Source organism: Leopardus geoffroyi, chromosome A2 (assembly GCF_018350155.1).
Source record: "Leopardus geoffroyi isolate Oge1 chromosome A2, O.geoffroyi_Oge1_pat1.0, whole genome shotgun sequence".
Taxonomy (NCBI): domain Eukaryota; kingdom Metazoa; phylum Chordata; class Mammalia; order Carnivora; family Felidae; genus Leopardus; species Leopardus geoffroyi.
Window position 1 is genome coordinate 81,464,493 of NC_059331.1, and position 23,650 is coordinate 81,488,142.

Consider the following 23,650-nt stretch of genomic DNA (forward strand, 5'->3'; position numbering starts at 1 on the left):
CTTGTGCAATCTCTCTCTCTCTCTCTCTCTCTCTCTCTCAAAATAAATAAATAAACATTTAAAAGAAAAGAATTTAGTAGTGAAGAAAAGATGTTTATTTATTAGGGAAAATGGGTAGAAGTCGTTTTATTTATTTATTTTTTTGTTTGCTTCAAGTTACTTACATTCTAGTTAGTTAACATATAGTGTAATATTGGTAGTAGAATTTAAGGATTCATCACATATAACACCCGGTGCTCATCACAACAAGTCCTAGAAGTAATTTTTAGTGGAGATCCCCTGAGTGAAGAGGACTTACAATATGGAAAGCAGGAACTTTTTCTATACTGTGCACCCCCAATAGGTCAGCATCCGGTGCAATGCCAGGCTGAGCAAACATTTATTGAATTAATGAAATTGCTTGGAGACATAAAATTGGCAAATCTGGGCACACAGGTCATAGTTGAAGCCCAAGGAGTATACACATAAAACAGAAGACCAGAAATGGAGTCTGGAAGAATGCCCACAGCTGGGCTAGTTAGCACGGGAGTCACAGGAAAGTAAGAGAGGAGATTCAGAATAATGTCCTCCAAAAGAAAAGAAAGTTTCAAGAATTGGGGAATAATCAATAACATCCAACGCTGTAGGAAGAACAAGAACAATGAAGACTGAGATGAACCACTGTATTTAACTAGAAAAGGTTGCTAGGAACCTCCCTGAAGTGAGTGGTCCCACACTGGCTGTGCATGACAATCACCTGGGGAGCTTTAAATCTCCTGATACCTTGGCTGTGCCCCAGAAGAGTGAAATCACAATCCCTGGGGGTGGGACCCTGGCATTAGTGGTTTCTAATGGTACCCAGGTGATTTCAGTGTGCAGCCAAGATTGAGAATCACGGCCTTAGAGGAAGCAATTTCAATAGGGAGGTTGGGCCTGAAGCAGTTTCTAAAGACTTAAAGAGAAATACAAAACATAGAACATAAGTTGAATTTTTCAGAAGAAGAAAAAGAAAAGTATCTTTTCATAGACCCACAGCCTGACTGCCTTCTTTGGCACAAATTACATGTCCTTCAGGTCCCTCCTGATACTTCTCTTATTTCCCAGTATATTCCACAACACAGCAGAGCAGGATAAGAGCAAAAGAGATTTTGCAACTTGTAAGAAGTTTCACCTGTATCAGGAGCAAAACTGGCATTATTGGTCAGGATCCCTATTGAATGGTCAAATTTAGGGAAAGTTGCTCAGTTTTTTAAAACTTTTTAAAAAGTAATCATTAAAATATATGGTTACTATGTTTGTATTTGTATGTTAACTATTAAATAGATACCATTGAGTTGCAGTACCTCAAATTATATATAGTTTGTATAATTTTATAATATATTGTAACTATGAGATTAAACAATAAATATATATATAACTATCATTACTGTTGCTTTAACTACATATAACTACATATAAATGTTTTGTTATGCTTGTTCTGAAAGTTTCTCACTATAAGGAGTGATTTAGGAAAATTTATGTTTCACTTGATCATACCCCCTTAAAAGAAAATTTATTTTAATCTGGAAAGTGAAAAATAATAACTAGTATTGCATGGAAGGAAAAATCAAACCGGGAAACATTTCAAAATAGGAAACATAAATACGGAGGAAAAATCAAATTGACATCTGAGTGAAATTAAAACATAAGATATAAGTATTTACTGTTCCTGGGTCTACATACATGTATTTCTATTCAGAATGGTGTTTCCTGTTTCAGCTATTGAATTGGAATACTCAGTAGACCTTGGATTATCATGGCACCCATTGGTAAGGGATTGTCTACCTACCAATGTTGAATGCAGTCGCTATCACCTGCAGCGGATCCTGGTATCAGACACTTTCAACAAATGGACCAGAATCACTCTGCCTCTCCCTCCCTATACCAGGTATGGATGCTTCTGCATGTAGTGAACCCAAATCTGATATAATTTGGCATATCAGCTGTTAGGACAACAAGTTTAAATGAGATACATGCAATTTTGCTATTGATTGATGGTATTGCCAGCCATGAATGAACAAGGTGATCTTAGTAAGCAAAATAAGAGCACCTGGCTGGTTCAGTCAGTAGAGCATGTGACTCTTGATCTCAGGGTTGCGAGTTTGAGCTCCACACAAAGCACGGAGTTTACTTTTAAAAATAAGCAAAATAGGGGGCACCTGGCTGGCTCAGTCAGTGAAGCATGCAACTCTTGATCTTGGGCTCTTGTGTTCAAACCCCATGCTGGGTGTAGAGCTTACTTTAAAAAAAGGAGGAATAAAAAAAAAAAGCAAAATAGAAGCCAGTTTTTGTGGTGACATTGTTCTGTTTTTTTTTTGTTTTTTTTTTTCCCAAAAGCCGGACCTATACTGACTTTTATTTCTAACATTTTTAAAGAATGGCATATTCAAGAAAACAGTATATGGATCGGTGAGAGTCTCCGACTTGATTCACTTAAATTTAAAACAGGCACATTGCATACAGAATAGGTTTAAATGGAGTCTGTTGTTAGACTACTGTAGGTATAGCAGTGAGTGGTGTCATATCAATAGATAGAGGAAATAAGTGTGTATTAAAATTATTGTCTGCTTTTGAAATTTTATTTTAAACAGTATCTCGAGAATTACCACCTGGAGCATTCTTTTATATGAAAAACAATTATGAATGTGTCATTCATTGAGTCCATAAGAAATGGTGGTGGCTTAATAAAATTGCCTGGAAAGTGCTTTATTTGAGTTACACAGAGAATTCACCTTGCCTACTGGATGGTGTTCCCTGACCTTCTCTCTTTTCACTATCCAAGGAGGTGCTAATCATAGGAAAGCTTTAAAATCTTGATGGGAAATTCTGTTCCCTCCCCCCCCCCAAAAATGGTAATCAGTTGTTGCCGTTAAGACAGAAGCAAAGCAACCAGTGCAATTATGTGGAACGGGAGTTACAGTTTGGGCTCATTATTGGTCCCTCGCTTCCCCACAAATGAAGAATGAATAAATCTTCCTAGCAAATGATCATAAAATTCAACTATTCATCTAGGACATAACTTTTCTTGGGATTATCATAAATGAGATGGTTTCAGTTACTAACAGCCTAAGGCCCCTCTACAATTGCTGGCTCAGAGCTACGAGACTATATTAACTGTCAGTAGAGTTGCCAAGTTTAAATGAGATACGTGAGATTTTGTTGCTCGTTAAAGGTATTGCCATGCATGAATTATTAAGGTGATCTTAATAAGTAAAATAGAAAAAAAAACTCCATTAAGGCAACAGTCTTTTAAGGCTTTATGAATTCTGTGAATTATTACCCAGCTACTTGGTAGCATTTTGCAAATAAAAGACATTCTAAGATTTACTCCAGCTAGTGATTATACCCTTGACTTTTCTACTCAAGAAAGGTAATTATTCCTCCTCTTTTAATATATCTTTTAATTGTCTTTTGCACCTACCCATAAGAATTTGGCCCTTTCAAATGATAAGTTGAGAAGTCTGATGAGCATCCCTTTCCTCTTGTTACCATATAGAAAATATGCACTGCTTATTGTACTACCCTCAAAGCCCCTGTTATACAGTGGTCTTAAAGGTGGTCCTGCCTTGTAATAAGGCCTTGTAGATAATTCAGAAAGAAATGCACATGGATGGAGCCCAAGCCAGACCTACTTCTTATTGTGCTCTGCCCTATGCCAGAGATGAGGAGAACAGTGTGCCAGACTCAGAACACTTTGTCTCAAACACAACTTAGCATAGCTATACTCTATCTGCTCTTATATCCAGCTACTTTTTAAATGTGGTACTTCCTTGTCTTGAGTTCAACTTACTGCCTCCACATTTGCAAAGTATTGCGACACCTACGTTTACTTTGCTCTCTAGAATTGAGAATTTCAGCTCGAAGCTCTTCACTATAAACAAACATGATGCTGATGACTTAAAGCCATCTGCTCAGTAGGGGTGAGGAGTGACAATGTGCCGGTGGTAGATTTGTCCACCTGTTCGCTTATCATAGGACCACAAGGCTAGGGTTCCAGTATTGTTGGCACAGTGGTAGTTAAGAGTCACCTGAGGTTGGTTATCCACAGATTGACATAAAATCATTACCCAAACTAAAATGGCCGGTAGTTACTAGTAGCAATTATTCATTCACTTATTCATTAAACAAATATTTTTTGAAGTGTTTAATTGGATGCTAGGTCTGTGTGAGGGGGATGAACTTACCCCTGCCTCAACAAATTTTCAGTCCAGTGGGAAAAAGAACTATTAACCAGAAACCAGCAGTAATCACAGAAGTAAATAAAAAATTCAACTGTGGTAACTGATGAAGGACAGTTGCATGATGCTGAGAGAGGATATGTCCCAGGGAGATTTGCCTTTATCAGGAGAGTCAAGGAACACTTTCTGGAGGAAAGCATAATTGAAGTAATAGATAAAGGGTGGATAGGAATTGACTAGGGGAACAGTAGGAGGAGGTGTTTCGGGCAAGGAAAACAACCTGTGACAGGAAGTAGCAGGCATATGTGAGACACTGAAAGAATGTATCAGATCTAGAGAGACAGCGGAGTGAGATGGAGTGAGACCACGAAGAGCATTGGAGGTCTTACTGAAGATCTGGGGATGGTTACATAGGTGCTTAAAAGCCTGCTGAAGTGCCCCAGGAATAGGGGGACATGCTCAGATTTGCATCAGAAAAGCGTATTCTAACTGGAAAACAAATGGGGGAGAGTACGAGTAGCTGAGTAGCTGTAAGGAGACTCTTCTAGAGGCAGTAAGTGCTGGAAGCTTGGAGTAAGGTGCAGGAGACATGAAGACAAGTGGAGAAATTCAAGAGAAATAGAAGTGATAAAATTAAGTTTAATGATGAAATGGACGTGAGAAGGTGAGGGGAGGGGCAATGTTGAAGATGACTGTGGTTTCTGAGTTGAACTGAATGGATGCTGCTACATTTCACTGGGAAGGGGGCCCTGAGAGTAAACACAAGAGACATTACACTCTGCTCCAGACATTTCTATGTTAAAACCTAAATAAGCTGCTATAGATCGAATCATAGTTTCTATTACTCCCATATACACTGCTTAAGTTAGATCTTACTACAGAGAAATAAATGAGTGGAAAGCATTGTGTTTTAGTGGAGAGTTCCAGCTTTTCAGCCCTGTGAGCTTTTAAGGTAGTCATTCCATGTCCCAGAGTTGCAGGGTCTTCATGTGAAAAATGAGACTTTTTGCTGTATAAAAATCTAATAAATGGGGCTGCCAGGGTGGCTCAGTGGTTACGCATTCTGATTCTTGATTTCGACTCAGGTCACGGTTTGTGAAATCGAGCCCCATGTCAGGCTCTGCACTGACAGCACAGAGCCTGCTTAGGGTGCTCTCTGTCCCTCTCTCTCTGCCCCTTCCTTGCTCTCACACTCTCTCAAAATAAATAAACTTTTAAGAAATCTAATCAATGTGCATGGATGAGTTTGGGACATTGTAAGTATTTATAAAATGTAAATCATTTTTACATCTATGAGTTAACAACATAATCATACTTGTTAAGCATAGCACAAGTTTATTATCAGACTTTACCTTCAGTCAGACTAAGAAGTCTTCCTAAGCTCACTTAACAAGAGCAAACCCATGGTAATGGTAGGACACTGTCTTAAGTTCCTGCCCTGGAGGGGGTTACCATCTCATTGGAGAAAAATAGACAACTTAAAAATAAAACACGCTGTATATAATTGAGAGCTTCAATGAGGAATGGGCTAGAAATCGGAGACAATGTTGAATGCGGGAGTTAGAGAGGGTTTCATGGAAGAGATGGGTCGTGGCCTAAAGGATGGCTAGGAATTAGGTGGGTAAGGAGAAGGACATTTCTAAATTAGGGAAACAATGTGAACAGGGCTCATGAGCCTGGCAAGAGCCCAGGAGTTGCTGGTGAAGGCAGCGGGCTCATATCTGGATGCTCTGGAAAGTTGTTAGTGGAGTTGGCTTAACTCTCACAGGCACTGAAGAAAGGTAGAGGAGTTTAGACTTGTTGGAAAAATGAACTATGGTGGATTTCGAGCTGAGAATATTCTTCCAAGAAAAAAACAGTTGGGAGAACAGAGAGGCAAGTAAGAGAAAGTGGCAAAGGCATTGTGATAACGACTTCCATGAAGTCACAAGGGTCTGGGCTACAGCTAACAAGCATGGGATGGGACGGATATCACAGGACATTTCAAAGAAAGAATTGATAAAACTCACTAGATTTTTCTCCCTTGCACCCATCCGGAGACGACTGTAAAGTTTGAAGCCCTTGAGAGTGGTGAGAAGTGGGGAGGAAGCAAAAGTTGATCCCAGGAGGGACGATGTGGCAAATTCAACCCAATGATGCTGAATTAAATGTGGTGACTAGAAATACAAATGGAAACATCCATTTGACAGAAATATGAAGTTCAGAGCCCAGGGAAAGATAATAAACTTTGGAGGCATGAGCATAGAGGTGATAGGCAAAGCTGTAAAACTGGAGCAGTTCAACTTGGGAGAGCATTCAAAAGGAAAAGAAAGGATCCTTAAATTTAGTAGCAGATTGAGTGGAAATAGTTCTTAAAGGGACCATGAGGATATACTCAGGGGAGTTTAAGAAGAATCAGAAGAACATAGTATCCAAGAGCAAGTAAGAATAGAATATCAAGTAGGAAGAGGTGGCCATCAGTGACACACGCTATAGAGTAACGAAAAAAAAGTTTCACAATAAATTTGCTAGATTTTTCCATAAGGAGATAGTCAGTGACCTTCAAAAGAAAAGTTTCAGTAAGATACAGGAAATAAATAAAGCTTGTCTGGCCCCAGAGCCCATGGGCTTAACCAGTATATTAGTTCTACATTAAAAAAAAATTTTTTTAATGTTTATTTATTTGTGAGAGAGAGACACACACAGAGCGTGAGTAGGGGAGGGGCAGAGAGAGAGGGCGACACAGAATCCAAAGCAGGCTCCAGGCTCTGAGCTGTCGGCACAGAGCCTGATGCGGGGCTCAAACCCACAGACTGTGGATCATGACTTGAGCCAAGTCGGCGCTTAACCGACTGAGCCAGCCAGGCGCCCCTATTAGTTCTACATTTTTATTGCTTGCCTAAGAGATACAGCCCTCGAAGAAATAGGGAGAGAGAATGCAGAAGTTCTTGACAGAGGCTGAAAAGGAGAGGAAGATACCAAAATCATTTTCATAGCCCCTAATTTGAATCTGCCTCCTCCTGTTTACTAACCCCAGATCTAAAAATAACAGGTGGCTCAAGTAGCATGGGTTCTTGAAATGTCACCTGAGAAGGAGGGTAGGTCAACAGAAGGGCAGGTAACTCAAATCCACTGAGAAAAGAGCAGGGGGTGGGTGCTGCCACTGGAAGGCTCAGGTGTGACTTGGCTATTTTAAGTCACAGTTTGAAGATGATCCATTCCCTCCTACCAGCCCTAATGACCTAGCAATACCACTGTCTTTAAAGATTAAATGCAACACTTTGGAAGCCTGATGGTTTTAGCCACAGCATGGACACTACTTAATGTTTGTGGGAAGTTTACAGGAAAAGTGATAAGCACGAGAAAGGGCAAAAAGATTGTGGAAGGATTGGGATAATGGAATGGGGTTAGAGGAGTCTCTACCTGTTTGCAGGTAAACAGCTTTAGGGAGGGAGGATATTTTCAATGATAATCCCAACTATAACTTCAGAGAAAAGATATTTTGCTAAGAAAACCAAATAACTAAAGATAGTATTCTGGGGGTTTGTCTTGGAGAAGTATTCAAGGGAATTTACAAGTTCATTTTATTAAAGGAGGGATTTTTTTTTTTTAACTTGCCTTGGTATTATTTATCTCCATTGTTACTTTCAGTTTTCTAGTAAGTTCTGAAAGACTTTTTACAGACATTTGTTTTACTGAACATCATGCTAAAATTTTTCAGTCAGGTCAAGGAAACCTTAGACTTCTCTTATGTCACCATTTTCTCATGCGTCATTTTGATACTTTGAACATCATTGCTGTTGCTTTACCAAATTTCTGTTGGTGTTTCAGGACAACAGAACATAAAATAATTTCTTCTGGGGCACCTGGGTGACTCAGTTGGTTGAGCGTCTGACTTCAGCTCAGGTCATGATCTCACAGTTCATGGGTTCGAGCCCCTTGTCAGCCTCTGTGCTGACAGCTCAGAGCCTGAAGCCTGCTTCAGATTCTCTGTCTCCCTCTCTCTGCCCCTTCCCTGCTTGTGCTCTCTCTCTCTCTCTCTCTCTCTCACAAAAATAAATTAATAAATTTAAAAAAATAATTTTGTTGGATGTAAACTATGGTACTATTGATTTTCACATACTGAATATGTTAATATTTGCACATTAAGACAATAAAATCTATTTCCAATCTATTTCCATTTCCACTACAACAGAGAATAAAACTGTTTACAGAAATTCTGCATTCCAACTAAGGTTTCTCTGTTGTCAATCTTGTTGCCAAAATTTTATTAGAGAATTTGAGACTTGGCTGTACTTCACCCATATTGCTATCTATGGATTCTTAAGATTGCTTTAACAATTAAATAGAAGTCATTCTCCTTTGAGAAGGTGTTTTAAAAATTATAGGAAATTCCTTTTATTTGAAGGATGGTCCAAAGTCTGTAATGCTGTCAGTAGGCCTACTCAGAACACTGTAGTTGTTAGTATCATTACTAATTATGATTCTCAGCAAAAATAATAAATCCTTATTTTACCAAAAAATAGGATAACCATTTTCTTTTCTTTGTAATCCTCAAATCAAAATTTTACTATGAATTTGAAGGGACCACAGATTATTTTTGGTTCACATTTATCTATTTAAAACATAACAAAATTTAAGAAAATAGCAAACTATACTTCAATAGAGTCATCACCCAGCTTCAACTATCATTCAACTATTATTGACTTATGAGCAACCTTATTTTTCAATAGCACCACTCACTCCTGCCCCCTCCCCCAATTTTGAAGGAATTCCCAGACATATCATTTCAACTGTAAATATTTTAGTATTTATCTCTAAAAGAGAACTTTAAAAAATGTAACTATGATATCATTATCACACCTAAAAATTAATGACAGCTTCTTATTCAATATTTACTTAGTACTCAGTATTCAAATGTCCCTGTTTGTCTCATGAAACATATTATCATTTTTTTTTTCAAATTAGGATACAAATCGACATAATTGGCTGGCACCTCTCTTAAGTATTCTTTAACCTTGAGGTCTCCCTGTTTACCTTTTAAGATGAGGACTAAGACACAGAAAAGTTACATGATTTTCCCCACAGACACACTGTGGCTGAACCAGGATTGTACCGAAATTTTCCATTTGTTCTCTGTCAAGGAAGAAATAAAGGCCATGTGGGGTGGCTTGTTGAAATTCTTCTATTACTAACTCTGTAATGTGCTTTCCACCCTAGTTCCAGAGCAGTATCATGAAGGATCTAGGTCACCTTATAAGGATACCTTACCTTTATCACGTTTGTTTGGGGTCAGAACCTGTGGTCTAAACACCTTATCCTCTCGTTCAGACCCCAGTGTATTATAAGAAAATTAGAAGAAAAGAACATTAAATGACAGTATACATTCTTCATGGACACATTAATGTTACCCAAAAATCCCAAAATGTTATAGTCATTTAGCATCCTACAGTTTCCTAGTGTTAATTATTACCACCGAGGGGATTTTCTACTAAAAGATCTGGGATGCCTAAATCAAGTGCCCCCAGCTAGCTGCCAAATCAGTGGTCTTCCGGCCTTTGCCTGCCATTCAAGACAACCAGGGTTCTCAGTAACACCTCAGCTCCAGCAGGAGATGATGGTTCTAGGTCCAGTTCTAAATGCAGTCCTTACACCTATGAAATGCGTCAGTTGTACAAAACAGTTTCTAAGAGTCAACCTCTCATTTCCACCCCCAAAATTCAACTTCCTTCTTTCAGTCATAGTTCAGTGTCTTCTTCATGAGGATCTCCCCCAGAGCAGGGTCTTCATGTCTCCTGGGAGATGGCCCACCCCTTGAGAGCCCCTCACCATACGTAACTCATTCACATTCCTGGTACCAAAGTTCAGACCTCCTTTCTAGAGCCTGCTTTTTCTCTAACTCTTATCTGTAGGTCATGGGCTGTGACCCATGGGTGCTCTCTGTTCAGTTGAGCTGATCTATGCTTCCTCCCAGGTATATACCTACAAGTGGAATTGGTAGGTCATATGCTGACTCCATGTTCAACATTTTGAGAAATGGACATGTTTTCCACAGCATCCACATCATTTTACATTCCCACCAACAGTGTATGAAGGTTCAGATTTCTCCACATCCCTGCCAACACTTGTTATTGCTGTCTTTTTTTTTTTTTTATCATAGCTATCCTCGGGGGTATGAAGTTGTATTTCATTTTGGTTTTGATTTTCACTTCTCTAGTGACTAGTGATGTTGAACATCTTTTCATACACTTATCAGCCATTCATATATCTCCCCTGGAATATTCTCTACTTTTATCTAACACAGAAAAATAGGATAACAGAGGAATTTTTTTTTCCACCATAAAGACAGGGCCTTGGCTACCAAGGGAAATATAGGACACATTTTGAAATGGGCATTGCAAAACTTCTAGCTAAACACAGAAAGCCATGGGCTTCAGCTATGTCATTAACTTGCAGAAGTTAAGATAAATAGACTTGTGTGTACATACAGCAACAATACACACAGCCTTCCATAGCTTGAAACGGCTGTTCATATTTAGGGGTAATGGTAGGGACAGGATTATCTTGTATAGGTTGAGATGGTTTTGAAAGGTTTCCTCACTGAGAATACATTGTAATAGTGAACCAAAAGATTCTTGCCCTCTCTCGGTTTTGTGAGTGCATCAATGTGACCTAGTGCAACTGGGCTTTGACTTCCTGATTGGTAGGATAAGACGGTTGGCTATATTTACTTGTCCTAAATATTTTATGTACCTCTGAGAGTAAAGGAAACATCAACCAGGAGTGAAAAGGTTTTTTTAAAAATCCTGTATAGTTCATATCAAAGGGCTTTTTCTCCCGATGATGACGATGATGATAATGAGAATGTCATCGGTAGAGTAATCTTAAGGAAAAGAGCAGATACAAAGACTCTTGAATGTGTATAGAAAACTATTAAAAGGTGTGGAGACAATGTGGGGAAAGGTTCCTGGGGAGAGAAATGATGGAAACCATACTATTGACAGTAACATTTTTTAACTTCATAGCAGTGGATGTTCAATTATTAAACAACACTTATGGAGCACTTACTATGTGCTGTACATGGAGAGAAAATGCTATAAATTCAGAAAAGAAGCAAGGGGAGACATTTCAAGGGTATGGAAAAGGAGAAATATGCTCTGGGGCCATTTTCCCTCCAACTCCAAGCAGCAGCAGCTGGTAGTGGCCGTCATTATAAGGAAGCTTCAGGAAAATGATGACACTGCCGAGGGATTTCACCAAGACACTCACAGGTCTTGGTAAACACGAGCTAATTAATTTTCACAACACCCTTGTGAGGTGGGAAGTAGCATTTTCCTAGTTTTACAGATGGGGAAGTGTCAGCACATAAACGTAAATGATCTGGCCCCTTTACATAGTGAAGTTGTGACAGGGCTGGGAATAAGAAGTCCTGGAAATTCAACTTCCAGACCTTCATTTTTAACTTCTATTCCAATTCATCCCCTTAGTGAAAGTGTTTCCTTTTCCTGTAAAATAATATTGGATAAAGTATTGACACTAGCCTTTATGGATACATAATTACTTAGTGTAGTTATTCCCAAGAATATAAAATCATCACACTGGAGACTCGTGGTGGCCAACTTCAGTTTTAGTACATTCTACACGTGGGCTCCCACTGTTTCCTTTTCTGTGGAATGCCACAGAGTTGTACAAACTAAACATGTCATGGTTGGAAGTCCCCATAAAAGCTATCAACCCCAACAATGCCTTTGCCTCCTAAATCTTCTGTACAGTCTCTCCATTAAGTGGCTGCCCAGACTGTGATTAAACACAACCAACGTTCAGACAGCCAAAACCTGCTAGGCAGCTCATGCCACCTCTCAGCTGCCCAGAGTTCCTCTCCCCATTTGACAGCCATCAGATCACTGCCCCTTCCGCAGCTGATCCCCAGTCCCTACCTACCCACCCTACAAGATGTCTCTTATTTGATTCTTCCTGGCCATATCAATTGCTATCAACTTACTATTCTTTCAGTAAACATTTATGAAGCCCACCATCTATAGGCGTCACCAACCATAAAAAGATAAATAAGGAGAACAAGCCAACAGAGGAAACTATACATAAATAAACCCTCTTTTAAAAAAATTTTTAATGTTTATTTTTGAGAGAGAGAGAGAGAGAGAGAGAGAGAGAGATACAGAGGGCTGGTAGGGGAGAGACAGAGAGAGAGGGAGACACAGAATCCAAAGCAAGCTTCAGGCTCCGAGATGTCAGCACAGAGCCCGATGTGGAAGTTTAACTCATCATGACCTGAGCTGAAGTCGAACACTTAACTGACTGAGCCACCCAGGCGCCCCCCCATAAATAAACACCCTTAATAAAAAGTGATAAAGGCTTTGATGGAGCGTTATAAAACATTAGCAGAACAAACATTACTTGCCTACCCTCTATGAGCACTAGAGATACGAAACAATATAGAGATTATTTCCTGCCCTTCAGAAGTTTATAGTCTGAAAGAAAGGAGAAGAATGTAAGTGTTGACTCGTTATTAGAATCCAAGTAAGGATGGGGTGCCTGGGTGGCTCAGTCGATTGAGCATCTGACTCTTGATTTCAGCTCAGGTCATAATCTCACGGTTTGTGAGTTTGAGCCTGATGTTAGGCTCTGTGCTGGTGGTGCAGAACCTGCTTGGGATTCTCTCTCTCCCCTTCTCTCTGCCCCTCCCCTGCTTGTGCTCTCTCTCTGCCCCTCTCAAAACTAAATAAACTTAAAAAAAATATTTTTAAAGAATCCAAGTAATGATGTGCTATGGAAATATGATATTCCACTGTACTATTTGTAAGATGCTGCCACATGTGATCTGTTAGTAATTTTCATCATTAAGCATTAACTAAACTAAACGGCACAGCCACTGACTTGCACAACCCTGGGTGGGGCATCTTCCCACTGCTTCCTGTCAAAACAGTAGCCCCTGGATACCAACTCTCTGCACCTACTAAGTGCTAGGCACTGGGCACTGAGGGGATAATGTTGAAAAAAAAGGAATAATGCTGCTCCCTGGTAACTTACACTTTTGAGGAGGAGACAGACATTCAAGAAATACATATGCAAATAAATATATGACTATAATTGTGATAATAAATGCTATAAAAGTAAAAGAACAGCTTGCTGTTCTTGGAATAAACATGATTTTTAAAGGGATCCGAAAGAAAATTTCTCTGTGAGGACCTGACACAGCATCCAAGGCCTAAAGGACACATAAAGGGGAACCAGGCAGAGAGACGAAGAATGTGCAGGCGGAAGGTGGGACAAAGTGTCATGAGCTCTGGGAACTGAGAGAAGGAGCAGCGCTCCAGAGTGGGTAGCCAGGATGCAGGGCTGGAGGATGCCCCCCCCTCCCCGCTCAGACAGCACCTTATGGACCAAGGTGGAGTTTGCGGTGGAAAGTTAAATGTCATAGGAAGCGATAGGAGGATGTTAGGTAGTCTGCTGGGAGCTGAGGAGCAAGAGATGTAATGGAAAAATCAGTTAGTGTGTAGATGCTCGGTAAGCAAATATCAAATATCAAACCCTATGCATTTTCAGAATGGAGATTTTAGTGCTGGTCCGTGTCTTCTCTGTTTTCTCAACTTAATGTATGTGTTTTCAATTAGAAAATACACAGTCCTTGCTGGTGTTTGGTCTTTTGTCCTGCTCAAAACAAATAGCTCTCAGTCATGTGAGTAACGGTCTCTTAATGATAAAAGTGTATGAATTCATAAAACAAAACTTGCTTTGGCAAAGTGTTTCATCTCCCGGTCTCTGAATGTTCAGTCTCTTGAGCCTAGGGCACTGTTTGGATTTACCGCCATCTAGTGTCTCTGAAAACATATGTTTATTTGTGCTTCGGAAGAAGACACTCCCCAAAACCGTGCAACTGAGCAAATGTATTTCTGCTTCTGGATCGGGAGCATCTCTGTTTTGGTTTTATTTATGCTGCATTTGAATGAATATAAAATAAGTCTGGTCTCACTAGCCTCTCTCTTTTCTCTATCCAGTTATCTAGGGTTTCATTGCTCTCCCTGATTTACACTCTGTCTTCTTAAGACTTTTGTTGTTGAGAATTCCTCACAAATGCGGTATGAAGTAGACCAGTAGGCCCACTGCACAAAAGTGTCTGACTGTAGGGCACACATAGGAGTTGAAGTCGAGCCCATATGCTGCTTTCCAAGTCAAATATTGAGGGGTAGGGAGCAAATATAACTTAGCAACAGCCCTGGTATCACTCCACAATGGTTTCCATACAAAATTCAGGGCTTGCTGTCCCTCCTGAGGCTACTGGTTAGGATTAGTTTTAGTTTCTGTTTTAGTCTGTTTTTACAAGACGCAGAAAGATCCTCAGCCCAAAATATACTCTCAAGCTATTACAGTTCATTGCGGTCTGGTGTTGTTAATCAGAGTTTTGCAGAGACTGTTGCAATAATGAACGCTTTTTCTGAGAATACAAGTTAGGGATGTACCTGTATTTTTGTTACACCCTTCCATGCACTTGCTCAAATACACCAGGACACATTTTCTTTTCCACCACAGCCTTCATTATAATTCTCTTTTTCTTCAAAGGTCTCAAGCCACTCGTTTCCGTTGGCATCAACCAGCTCCTTTTGACAAGCAGCAGACATGGGCGATAGATAATGTCTATATCGGGGACGGCTGTGTAGATATGTGCAGTGGCCATGGAAGGTGCATCCAAGGAAACTGTGTGTAAGTAGGCTTTGTTTTTCCTTCCTTGCATAGGAAGTTCCTGATTCACATTCCAGCCAGGAGATTTTGCCAAAACTGGATTTTTAATCACTCCGAAGCTGCCTTGGTTTACACATTTTTCTTGAAATCTGATACTGAGCTAACTATGGAGTCTGTGGACATTGTATCTATATCCTTGCTTAGAGATTAGGAACTGAACAACAGCTATCTTGTCCAGAGAAACATGAATTATAATTGACTATGTTTTATTTCCTTCTGTGTTCCTGTGACACACCTGAGACCTGAAAAGGACAGGAGAGGTTCGGGAACTCAGTGTATTCTGACTGAAAATAATACGCCATAAGTATTTTTCTCACTTAGGTCTAAGCATATGTAATGATGTGCATGACTTGTGGTTGGATTGTATTCTCACATTGTTTGCATAAGAAGATTTTTAAATGCCTGTTTGATGGAGAGGCCTAGTATTTTACTTAGAGAGACTTAGCATCCTTGGAAGGATCTAAATAAAGTGTGTGTGTATGTGTATGTGTGTGTGTGAGAGAGAGAGAGAGAGAGAGAGAGTGTGTGTGTGTGTGTGTGAGAGAGAGAGAGAGAGAGAGTGTGTGTGTATGTGTGAGAGAGTGTGTGTGTGTATGTGTGAGAGAGAGAGTGTGTGTGTGTGTATGTGTGAGAGAGTGTGTGTGTGTGTGTATATGTGTGTGAGAGAGAGAGAGAGAGAGTGTGTGTATGTGTGAGAGAGTGTGTGTGTGTATGTGTGAGAGAGTGTGTGTGTGTGTATGTGTGAGAGTGTGTGTGTGTGTGTGTGTGTGTGTGAGAGAGAGAGAGAAAGTGTGTGTGTGTGTGTGTGTGTGTGTGTGTGTGTGTGTGTTATGTACTGTATGTTTGGTTTTCAAAGATTTTGCTATGTGATGGGGTAGTAGACATGAAGATGTGAGTAGAGAATTTATACCCCCTTCTCCATTAACCCGCATGCCTGGGAGGTCTTTCCATCAATTAATGATTCCCCAGAGCCTCCAGCCCTATATTCATATTCCTTCCCCATTGAACAGGGAGGTCAGTCCTTTGGGCAGAGATGACAGATGCTACCCAAAGTACCCTCTGCTGTTTGGAACATGGCATCTTGGATTCCTAATTGGCCCAAAGCCTCTTTACAAAGACCAATTTCGTAAGTTATTAGGAGGTACCAGTTCAGGTTGGCAGCCACAATTATTTATCAGCTTTTTTAGAGCTGTGTCATGTAGAGACAGGACTTTAGTAAATTCCTTGAAGTTGCTTCTTTCCTTGTAAACCCAAGTCATTACTTTAGGTATGCCTAGAGGCAGTTAATTCACAGATTATTTCTAACCTAATGCACTGTTCAGGAGAGCGGGTAAATTCTGGGCAGTTCTGTGAAGATAAGTAAGCTTTCATCGTCCTGGACTAGGAATAGCAGTTAGCCTCACTAATTTGAGAACACAACTGTGGTGGTTTTGCTTCATGTTGACTTTTCCTTTGTCTTTCTCCACACCCAGCTGTGACGAGCAATGGGGTGGCCTGTACTGTGATGAGCCCGAGACCTCTCTTCCAACCCAGCTCAAAGACAACTTCAATCGAGCTCCTTCCACCCAGAACTGGTTGACTGTGAATGGAGGGAAACTAAGTACCGTGTGTGGTGCCGTGGCTTCGGGAATGGCTCTCCATTTCAGCGGGGTGAGCATTTGGCAACCATTTATTCATTTCTGCATCCTCTGAGTTTTCCCCAAAAGAACTGAGTGTCTTTCTGAAGTTTTATTGGCAAATCACGATCCAGCATTAGACCCTCTCAATGCACAACAACCCTGATGTGAACTTGCAACTTTGCACAAATCAGAAAATACTATTTCCAACATTTTCCTATCACAAATCAACAGAGACCATTTAATTATGCAGGTAGTGTCAGCACAAGGCATATTTAAGTACACATTAGAAAAAGACTTCAATGTGGGAATGCAAGCTGGTGCAGCCACTCTGGAAAACAGTATGGAGGTTCCTCAAAAAACTAAACATAGAACTACCCTACGACCCAGCAATTGCACTACTAGGCAGTTATCCACGGGATACAGGTGTGCTGTTTTGAAGGGATACATGCACCCCCATGTTTATAGTAGCACTATCAACAATAGCCAAAGTATGGAAAGAGCCCCAATGTCCCTCAATGGATGAATGGATAAAGAAGACATATATATATATATACACACACACACACACACACACACATACATACAATGGAGTATTACTTGGCAGTCAAAAAGAATGAAATCTTGCCATTTGCAACTACGTGGATGGAACTGGAGGGTATTATGCTAAGTGAAATTAGTCAGTCAGAGAAAGACAAAAATCATATGACTTCACTCGTATGAGGACTTTAAGAGACAAAACCGATGAACATAAGGGAAGGGAAACAAAAATAATATAAAAACAGGGAGAAGGACAAAACAGAAGAGACTCATAAATATGGAGAACAAACTGAGGGTTACTGGAGGAGTTGTTGGGGGGGGGGGGAATGGGCTAAATGGGTAGGGGGCATTAAGGAATCTACTCCTGAAATCATTGTTGCACTATATGCTACCTAATTTGAATGTGAATTTAAAAAAATTAAAAATAAAATTAAAAAATAAATAAAAATTAAAAGTTAAAAGGGAAAAAATTCAATGAATTTTCATCCTGGGAGAGAATGCTTGTATAAAATGTGAGGGTGGTCCATCTGGGTGATGCTCTAATTGAAAACTCCTCAGCTTGCAACAGATTTGGGATTTAAGGAGCCAAAACTCAGGAAGATGAACCTCAGCATTTCCTGAATTTATTAGCAAAAATTAATTCTTTCTATAAATTAGCCAAGGAAGACTAATTGTCAGTAATGATTAGACATTTTTGTTTACAGCAGATTATATTGTGAATGACAACAGCAATGTTAGAAAATCTCTTTGAGAAATTTTATAGTCATTCTACCTTGCTGCCAGAGATAACTTGTATAAAAATAGAATTTCTTTAATATGATGATTAAAAAACGCTTCATAAGCAATTTAATTTATTTATTTATTTTTTTATTTTTTTTAATTTACACCAAATTAGTTAGCATATAGTGCAACAATGATTTCAGGAGTAGATTCCTTAGTGCCCCTTACCTATTTAGCCCATCCCCCCTCCCGCAACCCCTCCACTAACCCTCAGTTTCTTCTCCATATTTATGAATCTCTTCTGTTTTGTCCCCCTCCCTGTTTTTATATTATTTTTGTTTCCCTTCCCTTATGTTCATTTGTTTTGTCTCTTAAAGTCCTCATATGAGTGAAGTCATGATTTTTGTCTTTCTCTGGCTAATTTCACTTAGCATAATACCCTCCAGTTCCATCCACGTAGTTACAAATGGTAAGATTTCATTCTTTTTGATTGCCAAGTAATACTTCATTGTATATATATATACCACATCTTCTTTATCCATTCATCCATCGAGGGACATTTGGTCTCTTTCCATACTTTGACTATGGTTGATAGTGCTGCTATAAACATGGGGTGCATGTGTCCCTTCGAAACAGCACACCTGTATCCCGTGGATAAATGCCTAGTAGTGCAATTGCTGGGTCGTAGGGCAGTTCTACTTTTAGTTTTTTGAGGAACCTCCATACTATTTTCCAGAGTGGCGGCACCAGCTTGCATTCCCAAGCAATTTAATTTTTAAAAATTACAAATTCACTGTCAGGTCTTTATTTCCCTACAATTTCCTACCTTAGAATTTGCATTTGTGCCAATGAAGTATATCATTTATATTCAGTGTGGTTTTTTTTAACGTTTATTTTTGAGAGCAAGAGTGTGCACTAGCAGAGGAGGGGCAGGGAGAAAGGGAGACACAGAATCCGAAACAGGCTCCAGGCCCTGAGGTGTCAGCACAGAGCCCAACGTGGAGCTTGAATCCACGAACGATGAGATCATGACCTGAGCCAACGTCAGGAGCTTAACCGACTGAGCCCTTATAATCAGTGTTTTAGCCAAGAGCACCAATATAGAGTCTCTGTGATCCTCAACACTGACTAAGAATGCTGTGTTGATAATACTCTTCTTGGCTTAAATACAACTCCAAGAGGCCTAGTTTTCCTCATGTGTTCAACTAAGAGACATCTACCTATCTACATGAATAAATTAATGTAGATGACACTGAAATCAGCCAGAAAAGTTTAAATAAAAATAATTACAACTATTATCTCTAATTATAATTAAATTATATTAAATTCTTCAATGTAGTTATTGTTAAATTTCATATTAAAGTAATCATCTGAACAATGTTATTTTATTGGGGGGCCTGGGTGGTTCAGTTGGTTAAGTGTCCAACTCTTGATTTTGGCTCAGGTCATGATCTCACAGTTCATGGGATCCAGCCCATGTCCAGTTCTGCACTGAGTGCAGAGCCTGCTTGTGCTCTCTCTCTCTCTCTCTCTCTGCCCCTCCCCTGCTCATGTTCTCTCTCTCTCTCTCAAAATAAATAAATAAACATTTTTAAGTGCTAATTTATTAATAGCTGCTACCTTTTGAAAAACCTAAAATTGCCTATGAATACCTGGAAATGGTTTAATAAAGACAGAATAGTTACTTTAATTTCAACTCTTGTATTGCTTACGAGAAAATACCCTTTGTAAGTAAGTTCTGATCCTGAAATTTCAAAGTTTAGCAAGTATTTGCTGAGTACCTACTGTGTGCCACAGGCCATGCTGGGAGCTAGGGTAACAGGAGAAATGACACAAAAATTAGTATTACTATGCCATGCAACTTGTATTACAAAAGAAATATAAAACTGATGCAAGCCAGAGAAAACCTTAAGCTGCAGTTACGATTCTTTATCATTGTTGGATTCTGCTTTTCACCCTTAGGGTTGTAGTCGACTGTTAGTCACCGTGGATCTAAACCTCACTAATGCCGAGTTTATCCAGTTTTACTTCATGTACGGATGCCTGATTACACCAAATAACCGTAACCAAGGTGTTCTCCTGGAATATTCTGTCAATGGAGGCATTACCTGGAACCTGCTAATGGAGATTTTCTATGACCAATACAGTAAACCTGGGTTTGTATTCTATTTTATCTTTAATAACTAGTATATCGAGCAATGATGCTTGTTAAGGCCTGCCAGCAGTCAGTCAGCAGGGGCTTCAGGGGACCTGGACCATACTCACTGGTAGAAGATGCTTCTGTGAGGCACCTGGTGGCTTATTCGGTTAAGTGCCTGACTCTTGGTGTCAGCTCAGGTCATGATCTCACGGTTCATGAGTTGGAGCCCAACATCAGGCTCTGTGCTGACAGTGCGGAGCCTGCCTGGGATTCTCTCTCTCACCCTCTGTCTCTGCATCTTCCCTGCTCACATACTCTCTCTCTCTCAAAATAAATAAATAAACTTAAAAAAACTAAAAAAAAAAAAAAAAAAAAAAGATGCTTTGAAACTGACATGAAGATAAGATTTCTGAGCTGATAAATAGCTGGTTTGGGTTTTTATTTTAAGAATGACTAGTTTTAGGGGCACCTGGGTGGCTCAGTTAGTTAAGTGTCTGACTTTGGCTCAGGTCATGATCTCACAGCTCGTGAGTTCAAGCCCCACGTGGGGCTCTGTGCTAACAGATCAGAGCCTGGAGCCTGCCTCAGATTCTGTGTCTCCCTCTCTCTCTGGCCCTCCCCTACTCACGCTCTGTCTCTCTTACTCTTTCTCTCTCTCTCTCTCTCAAAAATATAAACATTAAAAAAAATAATCATAAAGAAATAAAATAACAGAAGACCATGGGGGAGGGGAAGGGAAAAAAAAGAGGGAGGGGGCCAAACCATAAGAGACTCTTAAAAACTGAGAATAAACTAAGGGTTGATGGGGGGTCGGAGGGAGGGGAGGGTGGGTGATGGGTATTGAGGAGGGCACCTGTTGGGATGAGCACTGGGTGTTGTATGGAAACCAATTTGACAATAAATTTCATATTAAAAAAATAAAAAATAAAATAAAATAAAACCCTCACAATGGGCTTAATAAATGCAATGTAGGAATCATTTAAAAGATATATATTCTGGAAAGGCAAAAAGCAATTGGTGTGACCAATGAGAAAAGTCAAAAGAGTTTTTAAAAGTAAAAGAGCATTATCTATTAAGGTGGAAGGAAGAGAAGAGAGAGAGAAAGAAGGTTGGAGGAGAGGAGAGAGCAGAGTAGAGGTTAGGGGAGGAAAGGGGAAAGGAGAAATATAGAATAATTAAACCCAGAAACGTAGAAGAATTAAAAGCACCAAAAAAGGAAGACAAAACATAGATAATCCCTCAGTGTATGGCAAACCAGGTATAGGCTAAAAATTAGGTAAAATAAAAACAATTAAAGAATCTTATAAATGATCATTTAAATTCAGTGTGTCCATTAACAATAGGTTCAGCTATGAATGACAGAAAACCCCAAGTAACTTATAAGGTTTTTTTTTTTTCTTTCTCTCATATAAATTAGATCTGGAAGAAAATAGCCAAGGGCGGCTACAGTGGTTCCATAAGTACCAGAGACCCAGGTTCTTTCTACCTTATGTTTTTGCCACACTCAACACATGACCTCCATCTAGTGGTCCAAAATGGCAACCCCAGCTCCTCCACCTTCCCACCAGCAGGAGGGAGGATGGGCAAGAAGGGTGTGCTGTCTCTCTTCCTAACAGGTGCCCATACTTCCATTCACATTCCAGTAGCCAGAACTTAGTCACAGAAACACACCCAGATGCAAGGGAGTCTGGACATACTGTCTTTATTCTGGACAACTATTCACCTCACTATAAAGATGGGCTCCTATTATGAAGGAAGAAGGGGAAAATGGCAATTGAGGAAATGTCAGCCACAAACAAAAGTTTTAAATCCTGCACTTACCTTAAAGTTGGACAATAGTAAAGGAATTCAAATAGAAGCTAAGAGGAACACAGTGTAATAGCACACAAAAACGTGCTCATCTGTTAGTTAGAAGATAACAGATAGCCAAGTAAACTATTTCCTTAGTCTTTTTGGAGAAAGGTATAAAGACTCTCAGGTATGAGTTCCTGAACATTTAGCATAATATGCAGGGAGAATGAAGTTAAGATAAAAGCATAACTGTCTGATCTACTTTAGTTCTCTGAAGGAGAAACAAATTGACTGAAGTAGTAACAGTGGTCATAATTTATTTAAACTTTCAACAGCCTTAGATAAATTTCTACTCCAAGGGTTTTTAAAACATGGTCAAGGATTTATCAGAGAAAGGAAACTACATTAGAAATAGGAAAGAAAAAGGGTGCCTGGGTGGCTAAGACGGTTGAGCGTTGGACTTTGGCTCATGATCTCGCGGTCCATGAGTTCAAGCCCCACATCGGTCTCTGTGCTGACAGCTCAGAGCCTGGAGCCTGCTTCAGATTCTGTGTCCCCTCTCTCTCTGCCTCACCCCTGCTTGTGCTCTGTCTTGCTCTGTCTTTCAAAAATGAATAAACAAAAAAAAATTGGAAAGGAAAAAAAAAGGTAAAGATCGTTGCTCTGGGTAAATAAGTATGATTGTATGTCTCTCTAGGAACAGACACATTTCTGATATTATTTAATACACTTTAAAATGTTAAACATGCCAAATCAAAGCAGATAAGCTATAGGAAGATCATACAAGGTGAGGATACAAAAAGAGGGCAAGGAGAGGACAGATGAGCTTTGAAAGTGAGATGCATGAGGAAATAAACTTTGGAAAAGATTGTCTGCCTAAGCATGGATGGTCTCCAAACTGCCAGTAACTATACAAGCAAGGATCTAGGATTCACGGTCTATATTTTCCTTCCCTAAGACCAAGATCCACTAAGCTGTCTTGGCCCAAAGGGTACACAAAATGACGGACATAGTCAAAAAAGTATTTAAAATTCAAGTACTGAAAATCCAACCATGGATCTTAATGCGTCCTCATCTGGAATACTGCCTACTATTCTGGTCCTAATCTCTCAACAAAGACATAAAAGAGAAAGGAGGAAGGAAAATAAAGTCAACAAGGAAATAGTGTATAAATACAAACAAAACGGTGAACCCTCTTCAGTGTGAAAGACAAAAACTAAAGGGGCCACCATGAAAGTCCTTAACTTAAGGGTTCTTCACAGGATGGATTTGGGCTTATTGGCCTATCTTGGAACACTAACACTAAGAGGCAGCCCTTAAATATAAAGGGAGGTAGATTAGTATGGATAGAAAGATGGGAATTTATGCAGAGGAAAGTAAACCTCAGGAAATTATTTTCCCCAACAGACTTTATGGTTGTGAGTATAAGCTCAAAAGTGTTTGATATATTCTTGGACTTTAAATGCGTAATTGTGATCACGTCTAGCTGGTTATGGTTCATATTGGAGCATGTAGTCATATTTGTCCATGTCTGTTCTTGGTGACTGTGTTGGGGAAAGCATGCTGGGCTTGTTACCCTATGGTTCTTACTCAGCATTTCTTAGTATAATGTCTTCAATAAAACATAAAGACAGTATTAAACCACATAAAGTAATTACATACAACCTGGTACCCTCAAGCTGAGAACCCAAATGTCCTGCCACATGTGTCTAAATTCAGTGTCTGAATTCTAAGCAATTTGCTGATACTCACAGGAGTAGAATGAAATCAAGGCACCAGGGGAAGGAAACTGATGAAACCAACCTCTAGGAGACAGAAAACAAAAGTTAGTATTGGCTTATGTCTACCAAAGTGCATATCTCTACGCTTATAGATCCAGAGAGGCCCCTAGGCAAGCAGAAAATTGTAAA

The 23,650-nt window shown here is 39.7% G+C and overlaps 1 protein-coding gene across 3 annotated transcripts in view; it reads left to right on the plus strand.

The window, feature by feature from the left end:
- Positions 1-23,650, plus strand: part of RELN (reelin) — a 531,804-nt gene that overhangs the window by 469,482 nt on the left and 38,672 nt on the right. For all 3 annotated transcript variants that reach the window (XM_045494541.1, XM_045494542.1, XM_045494543.1), the window contains exons 46-49: positions 1,738-1,906; positions 14,754-14,894; positions 16,406-16,583; positions 19,772-19,965. In XM_045494541.1, the coding sequence (XP_045350497.1) occupies positions 1,738-1,906; positions 14,754-14,894; positions 16,406-16,583; positions 19,772-19,965 (682 nt within the window). The remainder of the gene's footprint in view (positions 1-1,737; positions 1,907-14,753; positions 14,895-16,405; positions 16,584-19,771; positions 19,966-23,650) is intronic.